This window comes from Aquarana catesbeiana, linkage group LG13, assembly GCF_042186555.1.
Source record: "Aquarana catesbeiana isolate 2022-GZ linkage group LG13, ASM4218655v1, whole genome shotgun sequence".
NCBI lineage: Eukaryota > Metazoa > Chordata > Amphibia > Anura > Ranidae > Aquarana > Aquarana catesbeiana.
The window spans coordinates 199,355,729-199,377,714 of record NC_133336.1 but is presented as its reverse complement, the minus strand read 5'-3'; the positions used below and the strand labels follow the sequence as shown (position 1 = coordinate 199,377,714).

General features: G+C 46.4%; 2 protein-coding genes across 2 annotated transcripts in view; one reads left to right on the top strand and one right to left on the bottom strand.

Moving 5' to 3' along the window:
• The window catches only part of LOC141116650 (uncharacterized), a 210,737-nt gene that overhangs the window by 28,658 nt on the left and 160,093 nt on the right, over positions 1 to 21,986 (top strand). The gene's annotated exons all lie outside the window — the stretch shown is intronic.
• The window catches only part of LOC141117587 (uncharacterized), a 43,593-nt gene that overhangs the window by 10,114 nt on the left and 11,493 nt on the right, over positions 1 to 21,986 (bottom strand). The window contains exons 2-3 of the mRNA XM_073610510.1: positions 17,283 to 17,600; positions 12,043 to 12,363 (exon numbers count right to left, since the gene is read on the bottom strand). Coding sequence (XP_073466611.1) covers positions 12,043 to 12,363; positions 17,283 to 17,600 — 639 coding nt within the window. The remainder of the gene's footprint in view (positions 1 to 12,042; positions 12,364 to 17,282; positions 17,601 to 21,986) is intronic.

Sequence of the window (21,986 nt, the reverse complement as noted above, 5' to 3'; positions counted from 1 at the left end):
CACATAGGTGTGCGCAGCTTATTGCATTATGGTGTGCACCCCAAAGCTCAATCTCAGAGCAACAGAGGCAGTGGCTAAAAGTGTACACATGTCGAGGCCACAATGCTATGCTTCACAGCCATGGCAGAGATTAATTTTTTCAAATAATTTTTTTAAATCTAATTATTTTTTACAGTTTTTTCTTTTTTTTTTTTAGCTATTTGTTTATTTACATTTTTAACTGACCTTTTTGGGGGGCTGTGGTGAAATGTCAGGAGTCTACGCAGATTTAAAAACAAAATGATATTTTTTAAAACAGACCATATTTAAGACACAGAAAAGGGACTAAGAACATAGATTCATGAATCCCTTTCTTTTGCAGCCTCAGCTGCCCACATGAATGAATAGGAAGCGCTAGCAGACCTGCTACTCATTCACAAACTGAAGCATAGTAAGCACAGTTTACTATGCTTCAGAGATGATTGGACACTGTAGCAATCAGTACCAATCGCTCACTGTGTTCATTCAGAAAAGGGAAGGGCTCTCCTTCCTGAAACATCCCCATGTGTGGTGGCGCTGCAAGGGAAAGGAGCACATGGGTGGCCTAGACAGTAAGTGGATGGGGGGCAGATGCTAGAACTTATCCCCCTGCAGCGCAGCTGGAGGAAGGGAGAGAAAGAGAAACTGACAGTGCTACAGGGGAAGGAACAAGAGGATCTGTGTCTGCAAAAAGCCCCAGGCCCCCCTTTTTAACTGCTAGGGGCCGGGCCTGGTACAGGAGGGCTGGATGTACTGCCTTATTAGCAGCCCTGGCACACAGGCTGATTAGGGTGTTTAGGGTGTCCCCAGGCCCATCTGGCACATCTGGCACACCCTGTATGCACGCCTATGGTGCAACATTTTCCAAACCGTATAAAAATTGAATACACTATCTCAACAGATCAAGGGACCTCATCCCAATTAGAGAGTATGGAAGGAAATAGGAAGGGGGATTTTTATGGTGCCACATACAGAGAATGAAATATTCAATGACAATAATTTTTATTTGATATCAAAATATAAAAAAGAGTAAACAAGTTTGACACCCTTGGATATAAATATACATATAAAATAATCACAATATTATGGTAATCTGCAAATACAGCTAAATGTCACTATATAAATGCCTGTTTTAACAATACATGTTTCGCTATAATGCTTCTTCAGGAGAGATAAGGCAAATATTAGCTACAAAAGAAAAAACAAAATATATACACATAAGACATGCAAATATATGACAGTCAAGTACAGAATCATAAAATGCAGTATAATTTATTACAAATAAGCAATATAAAGTAGAAACATTATTTTTTATTCAATATAATGATGCTGAAAAATGCTGAAAATAAGACCCAGGGCGAAAAAATATAAGCCTAATTCATATGGTCTCTGGCTTAACAATTCTCACAAAGGGAAAGAGGTGTAATGAAAATAGGGAACTTACCCAGCATATACGTAATAAGGAGAAAAGGAAACAGAGGAAGAAAAGTGAGGGTGGGGGATATTTTTTGTCTTTAACTTCCCCTCTACCTTTGCAATACCATCTGGCTTTACTTGTTGTTCACCTTCAAATTGTTATTGTTCACTAGACTTATGTACTTATGTACTTTATTTGTTCTTTGTTCCTTGTTTTTAACATATTCATGGCTATTTGCTACTTCTCACCGAGGGTATCAGTGTCTTAGTTTTTTTGTTCATTTCGCAGCAGAACATGGGAACAGGCAAAAAATTTGTTCGAACACACGAACACCATTAAAGTCTATGGGACACGAACGTGAAAAATCAAAAGTGCTAATTATAAGGCTTATATGCAAGTTATTGTCATAAAAAGTGTTTGGGGACCCGGGTCCTGCCCCAGGGGACATGTATCAATGCAAAAAAAAGTTTTAAAAATGGCTGCTTTTTTTGGGAGCAGTGATTTTAATAATGCTTAAAGTGAAACAATAAAAATCAAATATTCCTTTAAATATTGTGCCTGGGGGGTGTCCTTAGTATGCCTGTAAAGTGGTGCAGTTTTCCTGTGTTTAGAACAAAACCACAGCAAAATGACATTTCTAAAGTAAAAAAAGTCATTGAAAACTGCTTGCGGCTGTAATGTATTGTCGGGTCGCAATATAGATGAAAATCATTGAAAAAAAATGGCATAGATTCCGCTCCCCCCCCCCCCAAAGTCCATTACCAGGCCCTTTGGGTCTGGTATGGATATTAAGGGGAACTCCGCACCCACAATAAAAAAAAATTGGAATGGGGGTCCCCCAGGCACTATTTACGCTGAACAGCAGTATATATACTATACGGCCTGCCCTATATACCCTATATATACAATTGGGCCTTAGGTGTTGGTGGTACCAGAACACTGTAAGCCCTCACAGTTACTCTTGGTGAGTGAAGGAACAGGCCCTGCTGTAAAATACTATATCAAAAATTGAAATTACATGCCCCAGTTAAACAGGGGCAGAAAAGCTGGGCCTTTGGTGGTGGTACCAGAACACTGTAAGCCCTTACAGTTAATCTTATTGGGCACAGATATAGGCCCTGCTGTGAAATATTAAATCCAGATTTGTAATTTCATGCCCCTGTTAAACAGGGGCAGAAAAATTGGGCCTTTGGTGGTGGTGGTGGTACCAGAACACTGTAACCCCTCACAGATACACTTGTTGGGCACAGGAACGGGCCCAGCTATGAAAATATTATATCAAGAATTGTAATTACGTGCCCCTGTTAAACAGGGGCAGAAAAATTGGGCCTTTGGTGGTGGTGCCACAACACTGTAACCCCTCACAGTTACTATTGGTGGGCACAGAAACGGGCCCTGCTGTGAAATATTATATCAAGAATTGTAATTACATGCCCCTGTTAAACAGGGGCAGAAAAATTGGGCCTTTGGTGGTGGTGCCACAACACTGTAACCCCTCACAGTTACTATTGGTGGGCGCAGAAACGGGCCCTGCTGTGAAATATTAGATCAAAAATTGTAATTACATGCGTGTCCCTGTTAAATAGGGGCAGAAAAATTGGGTTTTGGTGGTGCCCTAAACCAAAAATATTGTTGGAAGCTAGCATCATCAACATTGAGGAGGAATAGGATAGTCACACAGCATAGGCAGTCTTCAAAGGATCCCACATCCATAGAAAATTCAACCAGTTATATCAGCATCAGCTGCTTGATAGCTGCTGATCCAAGACTGATTCATTTTTATGAATGTGAGCCTATCAACGGAGTCTGTGGACAGGCGCACTCTATGATCCGTTACAAACCCTCCAGCAGCACTGAATGTGTGTTCAGAAAGTACGCTGGATGCAGGACAGGCCAGTATCTCAATTGCATAATGAGCAAGTTCTGGCCAGTGGTCCATCCTCAAGACCCAGTAACCCAGTGGATGCTCTGTTGAAAAGGTCTCCAAGTCTGCTCTTGCCCCTAGATGTTCCTACACCATGTAATGCAGACGCTGGCGGTGGTTGCTTGAACCAATCAGACCTTGGCGCTGAGGACTGAAAAATTGTTTAAAGGTATCGGTCTTCCGGCCACCTTCTCCACCGCTCTTCCTCTGACTAAATGAAGCCTTGGCAACACGTTGTCCAGCACCAGGAAATTGTAACCTCCCAGGGTCTAGAAATGCATTGCACAAACCTTTTTTCAAGGCCTCCTGAAGATGTTTCATCCTCTGCTCCCTCTGCAAAGGCAGGATGAGTTCTGCAACCTTACCCTTGGATCAAGAAGGGTTGCCAGCCAGTAATGATCTCTCTCCTTGATACCACAAATCCTAGTGTCCTTTCGCAGGCTTTACAGAATCAGGGAGGCCATGCAGCATAAGTTTGCAGAGGCATTCAATTCTGAGTCCTCTGGGTCACTAAGGATCACATGATCCGTAACAATCTCCTCCCAGCCACATACAACTCCTTGGGTTTCTGGGGACTGAAAACCATCCCTTAAAGACTGCTGCTGAGTGTTATCCTCCACGTCCATGCTGACACAATCCTCCTCCTCCACCTCTTCTTCCTGTGTGTTGGGTGGGCCCGCAGGAATACTATCGGGATAAAGGGGGCCTTGAGAGGTAAGGAAGTCCCCCTCTTCCTCCTGCTGTTCTGCCTCAAGTGCCCTGTCCATTATTCCACGAAGGATGTGCTCCAACAGGAAGACAAGAGGGACTGATGCATGCATTGTCACTGCTCACCATCCTTGTGGCCTCCTCATATGGTGACAGGACAATGCATGCATCCTTGATCAGTAGCCACTGACGTGGCGAAAAGAAGCCAAGCTCCCCTGACCCTGTCCTGGTTCCATATTTGCACAGGTACTCATTGATGGCCCTCTGCTGCATGTGCAGCTGCTGCAGCATTGCCAACATTGAGTTCCACCTGGTGGGCATGTCACAAATGAGGCAGTTGGTGGGCAGGTTGCATTCCCTTTGAATGTCAGCCAGCCGAGCACTGACTGACTGGCGACCGGCGGAAATGACCACAGACATTTCTGGCCTGCCGAGGAGATCCTGTAAGCCTGGGTACCTGCTCAAGAACCGCTGCACCATCAAATTCAGGATGTGAGTCAAACATGGAACATGGGTCAAGTGTCCCTTTTGGAGGGTGGAGAGAAGGTCGGTGCCATTGTCGCATACAATTCCTGGCTAAAGCTGGCATGGCGTCAACCATCTCTGAGCCTGCCCCTGCAGAGCTGACAGAATCTCTGCCCCGGTGTGGCTCCTGTCCCCTAAGCAGACCAAATCAAGCACCGCATGGCATCTTTTTGCCTGACTGCTTGTGTAGCCCCTTGAATGCTTACGGAGCACTGCTGTTTCAGAGGACAAATCTGCAGAAGAGGTTATAGAGGAAGAAGAAGAGGAGGGGGTGGAGGAGAGTGCTGTGGCAGAATCACCGCTAGCATTTTGGAGACGTGGTAGCGGAACAAGCTCCAACAATACTGAACCCCGTCCTGCATTCTTCCCAGCTGCCAGCAGAGTTACCCATGCGCCGTGAAGGAAAGGTAACGTCCCTGCCCATGCCTGCTGGGCCATGAGTCAGCGGTAATATGCACCTTACGGCTGACCGCCCTGTCTAATGAGGCCAAAACATTGTCTTCCATATGCAGGTAGAGAGCCGGAATGGCCTTCCATGAAAAGAAATGGTGTTTTGTAACCAGCCACTGAGGTACAACACATTCCACAAATGCACGAAAGGGGTCAGAGTGTACCAGCTGAAAAGGCAGCAGTTGCAGTGCTAGCAATTTAGTCAAGCTAGCATTTAGACGCTGAGCATGTGGATGGCTGGGACCGAATTTCTTTTTACGGTTCAGCAACTGGGGTAGGGAAATTTGCCTGCTAAAATCAGAAGGTGTACTGATAGCAGATTGGCTGCAAGTACTTGGGACACCTATTGCTATACCTTCATTCCTCTCAGTGCAGGTTTTTGAGAGGACTGGAGGTATAGTGGGGTTGGAGATCCCAGATGAGGATCAAGGAGAAGTCTTTTTTTTTTCTCACTTTTCTTGCCAGCGGTTTAGTCCATTATTAGCTGTGTTGAGAGAAAATGATTGGGAGTGTGGGCCCCACCCCAGACTCACCAAGAAGGAGGAGGCAGGTGGACTATCTTGGTACATGTGAGGAAAATATACATCGGTACAAAACACTTATAAAGATTCACAAAATTTATTGATACAAAATAACAAAAACAACAAAAAATAAATAAAAAAGACACAGATGACATGGTATTTCAACTAGTTTTGCGGGTTTACCGCTTCATCAGGAAATACATCTGCGGATGAAATAAAGATACAGTAATATATAGAAATTCCATGTAGGGGGTATTTACAGAATCATAGAAATGGGGAAAAGGGTAAGAAGATAATGATTATATAGGGCTGCTTACCCATGCTTCAGTAAGTGCAAAGCACAAAGCAACCCGGCAAGATCTTTGTGCTTTGCACTTACTGATTGCAGTAAGTGCAAAGGTGCATTCCTTGGCCAATCATCATACAGCAATGCACTGCAATCTCGCAGTGCATTATGGGGCGCTCCGCCGCGCTCGAATATACCGCAAACGCCCCATAATGTTCGCTCTTCGGCAAACGGGTGACCACCCGAACACCCGATGTTCGAGTCGAACTTAAGTTCAACCCAAACATCGAGCTCATCACTAGTCATCAGTATATTCCTTTATTCTTGGCAGTCATGATGGGAGGATCTTGTCTGCATACAGGGCCGGACTGGCCTACCGGTGGGCCGGCTGTCTGGCTGCCCCTGGTGCCGCTATGAGGGCAGCAGCGCCTGAAAGAAACATGGCTGCGGGGCCGCCAGGCTGACATGCAACTGCGCATGCGCTAGCGCTATTCTCGGAAGTGTGTACGGGCTTTCCCGAGCTAGCCGTGCTCGGGAAAGTCCGTACACACTCGGCAATTCTCGGAAATGCGGGCGCATGTGCAGTGACACGATGGCGCAGAGCGGCGCCATTTTTAAAAGTACCGCAGCGGCAGTGAGTACTCGTCTGGTGGCCTCTTTCTCCTACTCCCCCTGCAGCCTCTGACCTCCTGCCCCCACTGCAGCCTCTGACCTCCTGCCCCCACTGCAGCCTCTGACCTCCTGCCCCCACTGCAGCCTCTGACCTCCTGCCCCCACTGCAGCCTCTGACCTCCTGCCCCCCCTGCAGCCTCTGACCTCCTGCCCCCCCTGCAGCCTCTGACCTCCTGTCCCGCCCTGCAGCCTCTGACCTCCTGTCCCGCCCTGCAGCCTCTGACCTCCTGTCCCCCCCTGCAGCCTCTGACCTCCTGTCCCGCCCTGCAGCCTCTGACCTCCTGTCCCCCCCTGCAGCCTCTGACCTCCTGTCCCCCCCCTGCAGCCTCTGACCTCCTGCCCCCCCCTGCAGCCTCTGACCTCCTGTCCCCCCCCTGCAGCCTCTGGCCTCCTGTCCCCCCCCTGCAGCCTCTGGCCTCCTGCCCCCCCTGCAGCCTCTGACCTCCTGCCCCCCTGCAGCCTCTGACCTCCTGCCCCCCCCTGCAGCCTCTGACCTCCTGCCCCCCCCTGCAGCCTCTGACCTCCTGTCCCCCCCTGCAGCCTCTGACCTCCTGCCCCCCCTGCAGCCTCTGACCTCCTGTCCGCCCCTGCAGCCTCTGACCTCCTGTCCCCCCCCCCTGCAGCCTCTGACCTCCTGTCGTCCCCCTCTGCAGCTTCTGACCTCCTGTCGTCCCCCCCGCAGCCTCTGACCTCCTGTCATACCCCCCTGCAGCCTCTGACCTCCTGTCGTCCCCCCCGCAGCCTCTGACCTCCTGTCATACCCCCCTGCAGCCTCTGACCTCCTGTCACCCCCCTGCAGCCTCTGACCTCCTGTCACCCCCCTGCAGCCTCTGACCTCCTGTCACCCCCCTGCAGCCTCTGACCTCCTGTCACCCCCCTGCAGCCTCTGACCTCCTGTCATTCCCCCTCCGCAGCCTCTGACCTCCCCTGTACCATCCGCAGCCTCTGACCTCCCCTGTACCATCCGCAGCCTCTGACCTCTCCTGTACCATCCGCAGCCTCTGACCTCCCCTGTACCATCCGCAGCCTCTGACCTCCCCTGTACCATCCGCAGCCTCTGACCTCCCCTGTACCATCCGCAGCCTCTGACCTCCCCTGTACCATCCGCAGCCTCTGACCTCCCCTGTACCATCCGCAGCCTCTGACCATCTCTTGTCTTTTATCACGTCTGCAGTCTGGAGCGGAGTCAACAGTGGGAGTGCCTCAGGGATGGGGGTCATGGGAGAAGTCAGACATGTATGGACTGTGGAGAGGAAACTACAGGATAAAACCAGAGCCACCAAGCTGGAGCCGACTGACTGAGCCCTGCATGGTGCACCTGAGAGGAGGTCAGTGACAGCACCGCCAGGTCAGCCTGAGAGGGGGGGGGGGGGTCAATACAATATTGTAAGGGGGCACTGATATATATGTTTCCCTCTTATATCAGTAAACCCCTTACCTTAGTGTTTTCTTTCTGCAGAAGGTGGTCTCTGGTCACCAGATTCCTCCCCACATTCCCAGAGTTCCCCTTTACATCATAGTCTTACAGTGCAAGGGGGAACTCTGATGTAAAGAGGAATGCCGTGGACTCTGATATAAGTGGGGTCTCTGGTCACTAGTGCCCCCCTTTTATATCAGAGTTCCCGCTTAGATCATGATCTGCAATGTTCCCCTTTATGTCAGAGTTCCCTTGCACTGTAAAGGGGAATCCTCCTGATATATGGGGGAACTCTGTGCTGGGTTATATTAATCTGACTTTCATGTAAATGGAGAAATATGGTTTTTGACTTTTGTTTAACTTAACACATTGCTAATAGCAGTTTATAGCTTAAATATTGATATTTGCACTGAAAACTGCCATTTACGGCACCTTTTTTTTTGCAGTGTCAATAAAAAATGTGCCAGTAAATGGCATGATTTTTGCCTTGAAAAAAATTGCTGCTGTTTGTAAATGCCATGTCTCTCTTATCTATATATAATACACTCTTCAAATGTGCTTTAAAATGCATGGTTTTCCCTTTTGTGAACAAGAAAATAAAGACGTTATGCGGTTGGGCTGGTATAAAAATACTATGGGGCTGGTATGAAATTATTTCCAGGGCTGGTTTTTATTCCCAGTCAGGCCCTGTCTGCATATCTGGGCATCTTACAGACGTGTGGGGTGCCGTCCCCCCCCCTTGCGGGCAATCCTCCATTTTGCACGGGTGGTTATGTTCCGCGTTTGGTGGGCACCACCTCTTTGGCCATTTATTTTGTTTCTCCCCTCTCTCCTTTTTCCACTTGAGTTTGGGCAGGACAAATTTCCTTTGTCCCATCCCTATCTCTTATTCACCACCTTGGAATTAGTGGGTTTTGCCCATCCGTGGGTTCCTTTTCTAGGTACCCCTCCCTGATTTGCTGTGGCCGGTACCAAGGATTCAGGTCCTTGGTACCGGCCAGGCACACCTATCTCTCATTTTTCTATCCAGTGCTTGATGTGGGAAGTAGATTCCCTCCCTTGGGTCATCTGTCGTTTGGACAGATTTTCCAAGATGGCGGCCTGGGACTCCACGCGCCTGAGTCTAACGTTGCCACGTTTGTGACGTTGGTGCATGCGCAATGCTCTTTTTCGTATCCGCGATCCACCGGTGGAGTCAGACGCCGGCTGATCGGGGTAAGCCCTCATAAACAGGACTGTTGGTGCATTCACCACAGCTCCTGTTCGCAGGAGGGACGCTGTCACTATCCCCATGGTGGCTTTGTGGTGAGTTACTTGCGAGTCTCCACTCTTTTGCTTTTGATTGCCCTGTTTTCTCCAATTGAGCTGGAGTCCTATATTGAAAATGTGTTGTTCTATTTACAGATCAGGTCTTTCATCTCTGGGAGCCTGTATATATCCTGGCAGCATCATCTGAAATTTTTATTCTCTTTAGATTTGCTAGCCAGATTTTGGGAACCGCATTCTTGTCTTCATCATCATATACAGTATATGTGAAATATGATGCTAGTATTTATATCTTGGGCATATCCGCAGCTATTAATATAGAGTATTTCCCTTTCCCTTCCCCCCTTTCCCTTCCCTTCCCCATATCCACCCCTCCCTCCTTTACATTCCTCTTTTCCTTCCCCCCCTCACTTTTCTTCCTCTGTCTCCTTTTCTCCTTGTCCCATCTGTTGTTGGCTCCTATTTTATTATTCATTTTTTAATTTTTTGTAAGGATACAGAAGGGTATTTTCTTTCCCTTATTGCTGTATTATCATATATATCCTTTAGGAACTATTGTGCAAATTTTTTGGTCCTCACCCTGCGATGTCCATTGCTAAATTTTGATGTTCCCGAATCTCTTCTCTGCCTTTTCCATCTAAAACAACAAGAGTTATTATGTATATGCTGGGTAAGTTCCCCATTTCCATTACACCTCTTTCCCTTTGTGAGAATTATTAAGCCAGAGACTATATGAATTAGGCTTATATTATTTCGCCCTGGGTCTTATTTTCAGCTTTTTTCAGCATCGTTATAATGAATAAAAATTAATGTTCCTACTATATATTGTTTCTTTGTAATAAATGATAATGTACTTTATGATTCTGTCCTTGACTGTCATATATTTGTATGGCTTATGTGTATATATTTCGTTTTTTTTCTTTTGCAGCTAATATTTGCCTTATCGCTCCTGAAGAAGCATTATAGCGAAACATGTAGTGTCAAAACAGGCATTTATATAGCGACATTTAGCTGTATTTGAAGATTACTGGAATATTGTGATTATTTTATATGTAAATTTGTATCTCCTTGTTTACTTTTTTTATATTTTGATATCAAATAAAAATGATTTTTATTGAAAATTTTATTCTCTGTATCTTTATGTGGCATCATAAAAATCCCCCTTCCCATTTCTTTCCATTTTACTAATTCATCTGAAGTGTTTTTGAGGGGGAACAGTTGACAGGAAATGTTTCTATTTAATTTGTAAATGTCCTGTAGAATGCCAGACCATACGGCCCTGCGGCATTCTGCAGCACTACAGTCCCATTCTTGTTTCTGACTAAGCTTGCTCATGTGTAAAATACATCATTATTCAACTCCTGGTGAAACACAAAGCAGTGGGTTGCCAGAGCCCAAGGCCAGGCAAGCAAGACCAGTGATGTTGTAATGTAGATTTCCAACAATAAAAAAAAAGGGCTATAACTATGGCCAACTCAGAGACCTACAGGGAATTGTGCACTTTGCATTTAGACAAGTGGGGGGCGCCAGAGCCTCAGCCTAGTTAATGCAACCCTTTTTATAAGAAACGAAAGTGTAACCGAGTTCTTCGAGTTTGGATCATGACTTAGGACTTTAAATAAGCCATGAACTCTACATTCTACATCTACATCTGGGTGGGTTAAAAAAAAAAGCAAATGCCTAAAGCAAAAAATATTTTAAAATGTATAAAATAACTTCATCTTCAGTTAATTAAAATATTAAATGCATTATATATATATATATATATATATATATATATATATATATATATATATATATATATATATATTGAAACAAAAGCCAAAACGTTCCTAAAAAGCCAAACCATCTGTGCTGTGATTTGGTCGTATGCAAGAAACAATGAAACTTTAAAGTGGAGCTATCATCGGATATAAGTCCCCGACTGGAGCTCATGAATGGTTATTTAGGCTCCATGCACACTTGTGACTTGTCATGCAACTTTGGACATCAAGGTTGCTTGACAAGTTGTTCCCCATGTTTTCCATTGATAACCATTCATATATGCGCGACTTAAAGCGGAGCTCCGCCCAAAAGTGGAACTTCCGCTCGTTGTACTAATCCCCCCCTCCGGTGCCACATTTGGCACCTTTCGGGGGGGACAGGATACCTGTCTTTCACAGGTATCTTGTTCCCACTTCCGGGAGTCTTAGCCGTGGGTATTGATGTCCCCGCCTGGGCTCCCTCCTCCTCCTTCCCCGGCTGCCGGGCCAGTAGGAGAGAGGAGCGGAGCCTCGTGCATGCGCAGTAGGGTTCCCGGCGTGAAGCCTTAAGGACAGGTAAGTGTCTGATTATTCAAAGTCAGCATCTGCAGTATGTGCAGCTGCTGGCATTTAATTTTTGCAGCGGTGGGCGGACCTCCGCTTTAAAGTTGCAGCAACTTCAAAGTAGTTAATGCACTACTATGGTCCAACTTTCATGCAACTCGAGGACCATAGACTTCGAAGTTACACGAAAGCCGTACCTGAATGTTATGCAATGTTATGCAGTGCCACTTGTGTGCAACAGTTGTCCATTATCACTGGTCAAAGCCAAAGTAGTATCCAAGTTGCACCCATCCAAAGTTGTGTCAAAGTTGCACACTGTAAATGGAGCCTTCATGAAAAAATTACATTCTTCCAGGTTGAGTAATGCTGGATGTGAGGACTTCTAGTGGCAGAGAGCAGGGACTGTGGGAGACAGGGCCGAAAGGAAGATGAATAGATAAATTATTGCACAAACTTGAAGTTGTGATTTAACCACATTTTTATGTCTTCTTTATGGACATCCATTATATTTTAGTGCATTACAATACCTTACCTGTGACTCTGAGGTTGTAGAGCTGGACACATTGCTGTGATGTCGGTGTCACCACATAAGCTCCATATGTTCCTTGGTCTTCTCTGGTTAGTCCGGTGATAATTAAGAAGCCATTAGCGGTGGCATTCAGACGTCCTTGGTATCGAGGATCCTGAATTACAACAGGTTGTCCTGGTTCCGTTACAGCAAAATGCACCAGATCCCGGGCAGTCACCCAAATGATGGACTCAAAGCCAGTCTGGTTCACAGGTAGAGTGACCTCCGCTCCCTCCTCAGAAAATATGTTGGTCTGCCCGCTACAGGATTCCACACTCAGCGCATCTGGTAGGTGATCAGAACAGCACTTGGTCAGGAAAACCACAAAAACCCTAAAAAAATCCTTTATACAGTGCATCCGGAAAATATTCACAGTGCTTCACTTTTTCCACATTTTGTTATTCCAAAATATATTAAATTCAATATTTTCCTCAAAATTCTACAAACAATACCCCATAATGACAACGTGAAAAAAGTTTGTTTGAAATCTTTGCAAATTTATTAAAGATAAAAAATGAAAAAAAAAAAATACCATGAACATAAGTATTCACAGCCTTTGCTCAATACTTTGTTGAAGCACCTTTGACACCAATTACAGCCCCAAATTGATTGTAAAGTCTTGTTTTTTTTGTTTTTTTTTTCTATAAAAACAACAAACATGTTATACTATGCTCTGTGCAGTGGATTTGCACAGAGCAGCCCGGAACCTCCTCTTCTCAGGTCCCTCTTCAGTGCCCCTGGTCCCCCCCCCTGTCGAGTTGCTTAGGGTCGTTGTCCTGTTGGAAGATGAACCTTCACCCCAGTCTGAGGTCCAGAGCGCTCTGGAGCAGGGTTTCATCAAGGATGTCTCTGTACATGGCTGTATTCATCTTTCCTTCAATCCTGACTAGTCTTCCAGGTCCAGTCACTGAAAAACATCCCCACAGCATGATGCTGCCACCACAATGCTTCACTGTAGGGATGGTATTGACCAGGTGATGAGCAGTGCCTGGTTTCCTCCAGACATGACGCATGCCATTCAGGCCAAAGAGCTCAAACAGACCAGAGAATTTTGTTTCTTGTGGTCTGGGAGTCCTTCAGGTGCCTTTTGGCAAACTCTAGATGGGGTGTCATGTGCCTTTTACTGAGAAGTTGCTTCCTTCTCGCCACTCTACCATACAGGCCTGATTGTTGGAGTGCTGCAGAGATGGTTGTTCTTCTGGAAGGTTATCCTCAACTTAATTGACCGCAGGTAAACTCCAATCAAGTTGTAGAAACATCTCAAGGATGATTAGTGGAAACAGGATGCACCTGAGCTCAAATTTGAGTGTCATGTCAAAGGCTGTGAATACTTATGTACATGAGATTTTTTTATTTTTTTTAGAATAAATTTGCAAAGATTTCAAACAAACTTCTTTCACATGGTCATTATGGGGTAATGTTAGTAGAATTTTAAGAAAAATTATGAATTTAATCCATTTTGGAATAAAGGCTGTAACATAACAAAATGTGGAAAAAGTGAAGCGCTGTGAATACTTTCTGGATGCACCATATTACAATTAGCTATAGTATTGGGGATTAGCAAAATATATATATATTTTTGAAAGAAAAAATCATATACTTCACCCCCTGGGCTTCACTTGTAGTTCTGAGGATTCTAAGACTGATGAAACTTTGTTAAAGGGCTCTTCACAATCAACGTTTAAAGTTTAACCAAAGGCAAATATTTTTGCGTTTTAGTTTTGGATGGAGTGGAGAGGGATTAGAACCCCCGTTTGGTTTTATTGCTGTCTGTGCCCCTGTTAGGGAGATTTACCTTCTCCATTTGTCCTATTTACCATTATCATTGAAGATTAAGAAGAAGACACTAGTCTGGTGACAACCAGGGATTTCTTCATTTTGGGGGGAATACCTTTCACTTCCTGTTTTGGCTATGGGAGAGGAAGTAAAGGGAAGTTTCTCCAATGGAACACAGATGGCAAAAAAATCTTTTACTTTAAGACATCAATGGAAAACTTTAAAAAAAAAACTTTATAGAAAAAAGACTGTAAAAGGGATAACCCATCACCAGGAAAAATGTTCTGACCCGTTAGTGACAGAGCATGGCTGGGTAAGAATATCTACCTAGAGCAGTGGTTCCGTGACCCCTTGATAAAATTTCCCAAGTTGTGGGGACCCCTAACAGTAAAATTATTTTCGTAGCATGGGTTGTCAGCACCCAAGGCAAGTAATTTGTGCCACTGACCCAAGGACATTTAGCGCTCCCTGAGTCCCTTCCACTCGTCCAGTATTAAAACCCCTTATGGTACATTTTAGGATGTACCCCTCTCTCTTTGTTCTTCTTTATTTCCATTTTATCTCTCTCTATCCTAATTTCTTGTTTTTTTTTCCCCCCATCTCTCTATCTAGCCTTCTTTCTTGCTCTTTCTCTTATCCTTTCTCTCCCTTTTTCTTTGCCCCCCCCCCCCCCCCCCCCCCCGCCCTCTTTTCCTCTCCCTGCCATGTATTCTCTATTTTTATTCCTTCTCTTACTCCTTGGTGGGGGGGTTGGGTGAATGGGATCAGTGGCAGTGTTGGGGGGAATTCTGATCAGCCAACTTAGGTGATCTTGATCAAGGTCATCTGCTGATCTGAGAACTGTAGTGGGGACTTTTAATGGCAACTATAATCACAGGTAGTGTTACTCACTGTGTCTCTGACTTTGTGATGTCTCGTAACAGTGACACCTATGCCGAAATCAGAAGATAGGGTCTCCTCCAGCCCCTCCCACTTCACATTCCTCACCAGTCAGCTGACTTCTAGGCTCTGCCCCCCAGCCATGCGTAAACTGAATGGGCGGATGCAAAGAGGCTGAGTGGGTGGCCACAGGCTCCAGGGACAGCCCTGCTGGGCAGCCGCAAATAGGCTGGGAAAGGGATGTGGGCATCAGAACAGCCCAAGATTTGGTGACCCCTGGCAAATCATCATTTGACCCCAGGGGGGTCCCGACCCCCAGGTTGAGAACCACTGACCTAGAGTGTGTGGGGGGGGGCTATGTGTCAACACTGACACTTGGCCTTAAATAGCCCAATTTTCCATCCTACCAAGCCTAATCGCCAAATCTGGTATCAATAAAGCAGTCGCCCACAACCATTTGTTTTTTTTAGCCACTTAAGGACCGGAAGGATTTGCCCCTTAATGACCAGGCCATTTTTTGCGATACGGCACTGCTACGCTTTAACTGACAACTGCGCGGTCGTGCGACGTTGTAGCCAAAGAAAAGTATGTTCTTTTTTTTCCACAAATAGAGCTTTATTTTGGTGGTATTTGATCACCTCTGCGTTTTTTTTTTTTTGCGCTATAAACAAAAAAAATACTGACAATTTTGAAAAAAAAAACAATATTTTTTACTTTTTGCTATAATAAATATCCCAAAAAGAAATAAATATATTTTTTCATCAGGTTAAGCCGATATGTATTCTTCGATATATTTTTGGTAAAAAAAAAAAATAGGCGTATATTGGTTTGCGCAAAAGTTATAGCGTCTACAAAATAGGGGAAAGATTTATGGCATTTTTATTATAAATTTTTTTTTTTTACTACTAATGGCGATGATCAGCGATTTTTAGCGGGATTGCGGCAGACAGATCAGACACTTTTGACACTTTTTTTGGGACCAGTGACATTTATACAGCGATCAGAGCTAAAAATAGCCACTGATTACTGTATAAATGTCATTGGCAGGGAAGGGGTTAACACTAGGGGCCGATCAAGGGGTTAAATGTGTGTCCTAGGGAGTGTTTCTAACTGTGGGGGGATGGGACTGCCTGGAGGAGGAGACCGATCTGTCTCCTCTCTCCTGACAGAACGGTGATCTGTCTGTTTACATTGACAGACCTCCGTTCTGTCTCTTTCAGGATCGATCGCGGGTGCCCGTGGACATCTGGTCGCCGGGCACGTGCATCGGCTCTGACGTTGCGCCGGGGGCACGCGCCCCCTAGAGCTCTTAAAGCGGCTGACTTACAATGACGGCGATTTGCCCAAGAGGGCCAACCTGCCATAGCACAAGTGCAGCGGCTGGTCCTTATGTGGTTAAACATTAATTGGGTCATTATTAAACAAAAAGAAAGTAAATGAGGACATGAGATCAATGAGGCTCATATGGTAATTTTACACAATAAATCAACTCATTCATCTCATCTGCAGCATTTTTGAAATTTTTCACAGGCATGTTAAAATCAGCATTTTCTTGCTAGAAAATTATTTAAATCCCCCAAGCATGATATATTCTGAAAGCAGAGACCCTGGAGAATGAAATGGGGGTTGGTGAAATTTTATATGTCGCAAGATATTTGCAGAGCTGTTTATCACATGCATATTTTCAGAAAAAAAATGTCTTCCCTGACCTCAATTGTAATTTAGCTTCTTCCCTGGCCACAGTCGTTAGGTTATGACAACTCTGAATGCTTGTTGCTTTCTGGCTTCATTCGTCACAGAGGGGAACCTTGAATGGATGTTCCTCCAACTTTTACTTCTCTCACTGTGTGGCCAGTTTACCATTGTCCGGGGTTCCCCAGAGGAACCACCATAGGCAGCAGCCCGGGAGCAGTTCTCCCTTCTCACTACCATAGAAGTGGTCTACAGCCACTTTTACTGAACAGCCAATCATTGACTAAAAAAATTAAACACAGCTTACGAGCTAGGTCTAATCACTTCAAGTCCAGGACCTTTTAAACTGGCCTAATGTATGAATGTGTTAAAGATTGGTGTTTTTTGACAAAAAAAAGGCCATTTGCTGGTTTAAAGCCATCAGGAAACAAAAAAAACCTTTGCCAGCTTGACAAAGGTTTCTTGCAAAGCAACAGATGGGCAATGGTGGTCACATGGCCATTGTCTTAATGTGAGATGGAATGCCTGGACTTCAATAAATAATAAGTCCAGTTTGTTTTGAAGGTTTCCCACGTATGGTAGAAAGCTTTAATTTACTTATATGTTCCTCTCTAATATCTTTTTGCAGTGCTGTAAGACAAAATTACAAGACAATTTTGCCAAAATTTCGAATGCAAAACCCGAACATTTGCTGCTCACTTAAGTTTGAGAAAATTCGAACTGAACACCAATGTTGTCAATCTGTACAAGCCTCAAACTGATTGCAGGATTGTTATATGATGTACATCCCATGGCTATAGGGTGGATGGACCAAGAACTGTTTAATTCACTTTCACCAAAGAATGATAATGACCTACCAAACACTCGGAGATGAAACCTCTGAAGACATTGGCTTGATGAGATTGTCTGCACATTCGCTGTGTACTGGTTTTCGTCTTCTCTGGTTAGGTTCATTATAATTAAAGATCCATTAACTGTGGCCTTTAATTTTCCTTCATACTCAGCTTCCTCTATTTCCACAGGTTCGCCTGGTGATGTTTGAGCAAGGAACTTCCCATTAGGTGTAAGCCAGTTGATGGAATTGAACTCAGCTTTGTCCATTGATAGAGTCACCTGCCCTCCAATAGTACTCGATAGATTTTTGGGCTCCCCACAGATTGATTTACCAAGCAGTCCTAATGTAAAAAACAGTTAACAGACAACTACATTCATAAATGGATAAAACTTGTTTTTAAAAGCATTGTATAGTATATTTTGTATATTTTCCTTCCTTAATTTGGTCATGACAAAAAAAAAGTACATTTTTAAGACAAATTAATTTAAGTATTTTCTATTCTCATATCTAGCCAGCAGGTGAAACTTTATGTACCAGAGTACTAGGCTGCACAGAGTAAGCACTGGGAGCGAACAGACAAGCTGGACTGCGATGAGCTACTGGCTCCCGTCAGCAGGAGGAGCAGGAGTTCTGTCAGCACCCAATTGACTCTGAAGCTGGTGGGAGATAGGAGTTGAAGTCCGAGCAGGGAGAATTATTGTCGGCCTCCTTTACTAAATTGACTACAGATCCCAGAGGAGGCCGGGACAGGGGAGAAGAGAGGAGCAGTATCTTCTCTTGCTCATTGAACTGCATGTTTTTTTGAGGCTAGAGCAAATGCATCCCCCATTCAGATCTGCTTGCAGCCAGAGCTGAGGCCTTAGGTATGCAACTGTGAGATCACAGAGAGAGAGAGAGAGAGAGGATCGGAGAGCTGGGACTGAGATGGTGTCACCACCGCTGGAAGACTTGCGTGGCTCTGATGTTGGATGAGAAGGCCTGGCTCGCAGTCTCCGCTCTAATTCATCTCAAAGGTGTTCTATCCGGTTGAGGTCAGGACTCTGTGCAGGCCAGCCAAGTTCCTTCACCCCCCCACTCACTCATCCATGTCTTTATGGACCTTGCTTTGTGCACTGGTCCAAATTATTTAATGGTGGGAGGATTATGGTGTGGGGTTGTTTTTCAGGGGTTGGGCTTGGCCCCTTAGTTCCAGTGAAGGGAACACTTAGGGCGCCAGCATACCAAGACATTTTGGACAATTTCATGCTCCCAACTTTGTGGGAACAGTTTGGGGATGGTCCCTTCCTGTTTCAACATGACTGCTCACCAGTGCACAAAGCAAGATCCATAAAGACATGGATGGGGATAAAGCACAGGCACCAATCTAAGTGTAGTAAAAAAGTAAAATTATTGCACAAATGAATGTAGGTACTCACTAGAGTGAAGTAACAAAAAGCATTGGGCACAAATGGCAGGGTGTCCGTGGAGAGGGTGCATCCGGGAGGCTTCTCACTGGTTGCCAATGCTTTTTGTTACGTCACTCTTGTGAGCTCCTACATTAATTTGTGCAATAAAGTTCATTTTTATACTACACTTAGGATTGGCGTCTGTGCTTTATCCCCAGCTGTTCCAGAAGTTGCTTCTTACTTTTCACTGGGCTGCCTCTCCAGGTGCTATAGAATTCTCTATATGGACTTTCATTAGTCAATTTTAACTCCTTCTGACCATTACCATTCCCAGTCCCTATGATGTCCAACAGGCTGGCGTGCTAACATTTAGCTTGATGTGAGCGCTGACTTATCTATGTGTGTTGCATAAAGACATGGATGAGTGAGTTTGGGGTGGAGGAACATGACTGGCCTGCACAGAGTCCTGACCTCAACCAGATAGAACAACTTTGGAGTGAATTAGAGCAGAGACTGCGAGCCAGGCCTTCTCATCCACATCAGTGCCTGACCTCACAAATGTGTTTCTGTAAGAATGGTCAAACATTCCCATAGACACACTCCTAAACCTTGTGGACAGCCTTCTCAGAAGAATTGAAGCTGTTATAGCTGCAAAGGGCGGGCCAACTCAACTTGGATCCCCCACTCCTGCAAAGCCAGGCACACCGAATTCTGACAAACACCCAGAGTCAGAGAACAGTCTATAGCTTAGCTTAGTTTTTGTTATTTATTTGAGGATTAATAATTTGGATAGGGATGGGAAGTTGGGATGCCCACTTGACTTCAGCAGAACTTCAGCAAAATTCATGGACATCTTTCCTTTATACACCTATATACAGTCTCCTTTAGGCTGGGCTCACACTGGTGCGACACGACAGCCGTCCTACTTTGGATCCGACTTTGCCCTGCGACATGAAGCCGGCATGTGTCCGACTTTCAATGAACGGGGATCCGACTTGGATCCCCGCCAATGTGTTTGGTATGAATCTTTAGGGGGAACTCTGCGCCAAATTTTAAATAAAAAACCCGGCATGGGTTCCCCCTCCAAGAGCATACCAGGCCCTTGGGTCTGGTATGGACCTTAAGGGGAACCCCCTGCGCCAAAAAAACGGCGTGGGGGTCCCCACCCAATCCATACCAGACCCTTATCCGAGCACGCAGCCCGGCCGGACAGGAATGGGGGTGGGGACGAGCGAGCGCCCCCCCCTCCTGAACCGTACCAGGCCGCATGCCCTCAACATGGGGGGTTGATGCCTTAGGGGAGAGGGGGGGCGCGCTGCGGCCCCCCCACCCCAAAGCACCTTGTCCCCATGTTGATGAGGACAAGGGCCTCTTCCTGACAACCCTGGCCGTTGGTTGTCGGGGTCTGCGGGCGGAGGGCTTATCGGAATCCGGGAGCCCCCTTTAATAAGGGGGCCCCCAGATCCCGGCCCCCCACCCTATGTGAATGAGTATGGGGTACATGGTACCCCTACCCATTCACCTAGGGAAAAGTGTCAAAAAAAAAAAACACAGTACACAGGTTTCAAGATTAATTTATTGGGCAGCTCCGGTATCTTCACCGACTTCGGGGGGGAAGGGGTGTCTTCTTCCGACTTCTCCCGATGTTCCGCCTCTTCTCCCGGGCCCCGCCGCTATCTTCTTCCAGCTCTATTGCCAGCGAGGGGCCCGGTCTGCTGCCGCTGTCTTGTCGCCGCTGTCTCGCCGCTTCTTCTCTTCATCTCTGCTTCCGATGTTGACACGACGCTCTCTCCGGCTAGAATGCTCTCTGTGCGCTCTGCTCTGACTTATATAGGCGGTGACCCCGCCCCCTTATGCCGTCACAGTCCCTGGGCATGCTGGGACTGTGACGGCATAAGGGGGCGTGGTCATCGGGTGATGACCACGCCCCTAAAACGTCACAGTCCCAGCATGCCCAGGGACTGTGACGGCATAAGGGGGCGGGGTCACCGCCTATATAAGTCAGAGCGGAGCGCCCAGAGTGCATTCCAGCCCCGGAGAGCGTTGTGTCAACATCAGGAGAGGAGGGCAGAAGGCAGAAGATTGAAGACCGGGCTCCTCAGCTTTAGCAAAAGAGCGGCAAAAGAGCAGAAAATAGCGGAGGAGCCCGGCAGAAGATCCGGAGAGCGTGGAGAAGAACCGGAGAGACCCCCGAAGAGAAGAAGGCAGCAGACCGGGCTCCTCTGCTATAGCAAAAGAGTGGCAAAAGAGCAGAAGATGGCAGAGGAGCCCGGCAGAAGACCCGGAGAGCGCGGAGAAGAACCGGAGAGACCCCCGAAGTCGGAAGAAGACCCCCGGAGCTGTCTAATAAATTACTTTAAAAATCTGTGTAGTGTTTTCTTTTTTTAATTGACACTTTTTCCCTAGGTGAATGGGTAGGGGTACGATGTACCCCATACTCATTCACATAGGGTGGGGGGCTGGGATCTGGGGGCCCCCTTATTAAAGGGGGCTCCCGGATTTCGATAACCCCCCCGCCCGCAGACCCCGACAACCAACGGCCAGGGTTGTCGGGAAGAGGCCCTTGTCCTCATCAACATGGGGACAAGGTGCTTTGGGGTGGGGGGGCCGCAGCGCGCCCCCCCTCTCCCCTAAGGCACCAACCCCCCCATGTTGAGGGCATGCGGCCTGGTACGGTTCAGGAGGGGGGGGGGGCGCTCGCTCGTCCCCACCCCCATTCCTGTCCGGCCGGGCTGCGTGCTCGGATAAGGGTCTGGTATGGATTTTAGGGGGGACCCCCACGCCGTTTTTTTCAGCGTAGGGGGTTCCCCTCAAGGTCCATACCAGACCTAAGGGCCTGGTATGCCCTTGGGGGGAACCTATGCCGGTTTTATATTTAAAATTTGGCGCGGAGTTCCTCCTCAAGATCATCTGAGCACAAGTCGCGTGCCGAAGTCGGATCATGCAAGACGGCGATCCGACTTTGATCCGACTTCAATGATAGTCAATAGGCTGAAGTAGGATCAAAGTCGGATCAAAGTAGTACAGGGAGCATTTCTAAAGTCGGAACGACTTGTGTCGGACCAGTTAGGACGGCTCCCATAGGGAAACATTGGATTTCACACGTCATGCGACATGAGCTCCCAATGTCGGAGCGTTTGTCGGACCAGTGTGAACCCAGCCTTATTTTCCTCCTGCACACTTGCTTGCTCCAGCTGAATTTGACAGGCTCCCAGTCAGATTAACAATTGCCCATTACAGGCAGGAACTCGTAGCCCCTTTTTGTGTAGCACAGATGTAGTGAAACAGCTTGTAACTTCTCCTCTGTGACTACTGATCCCAGCACCACCTCTTCAGGCACT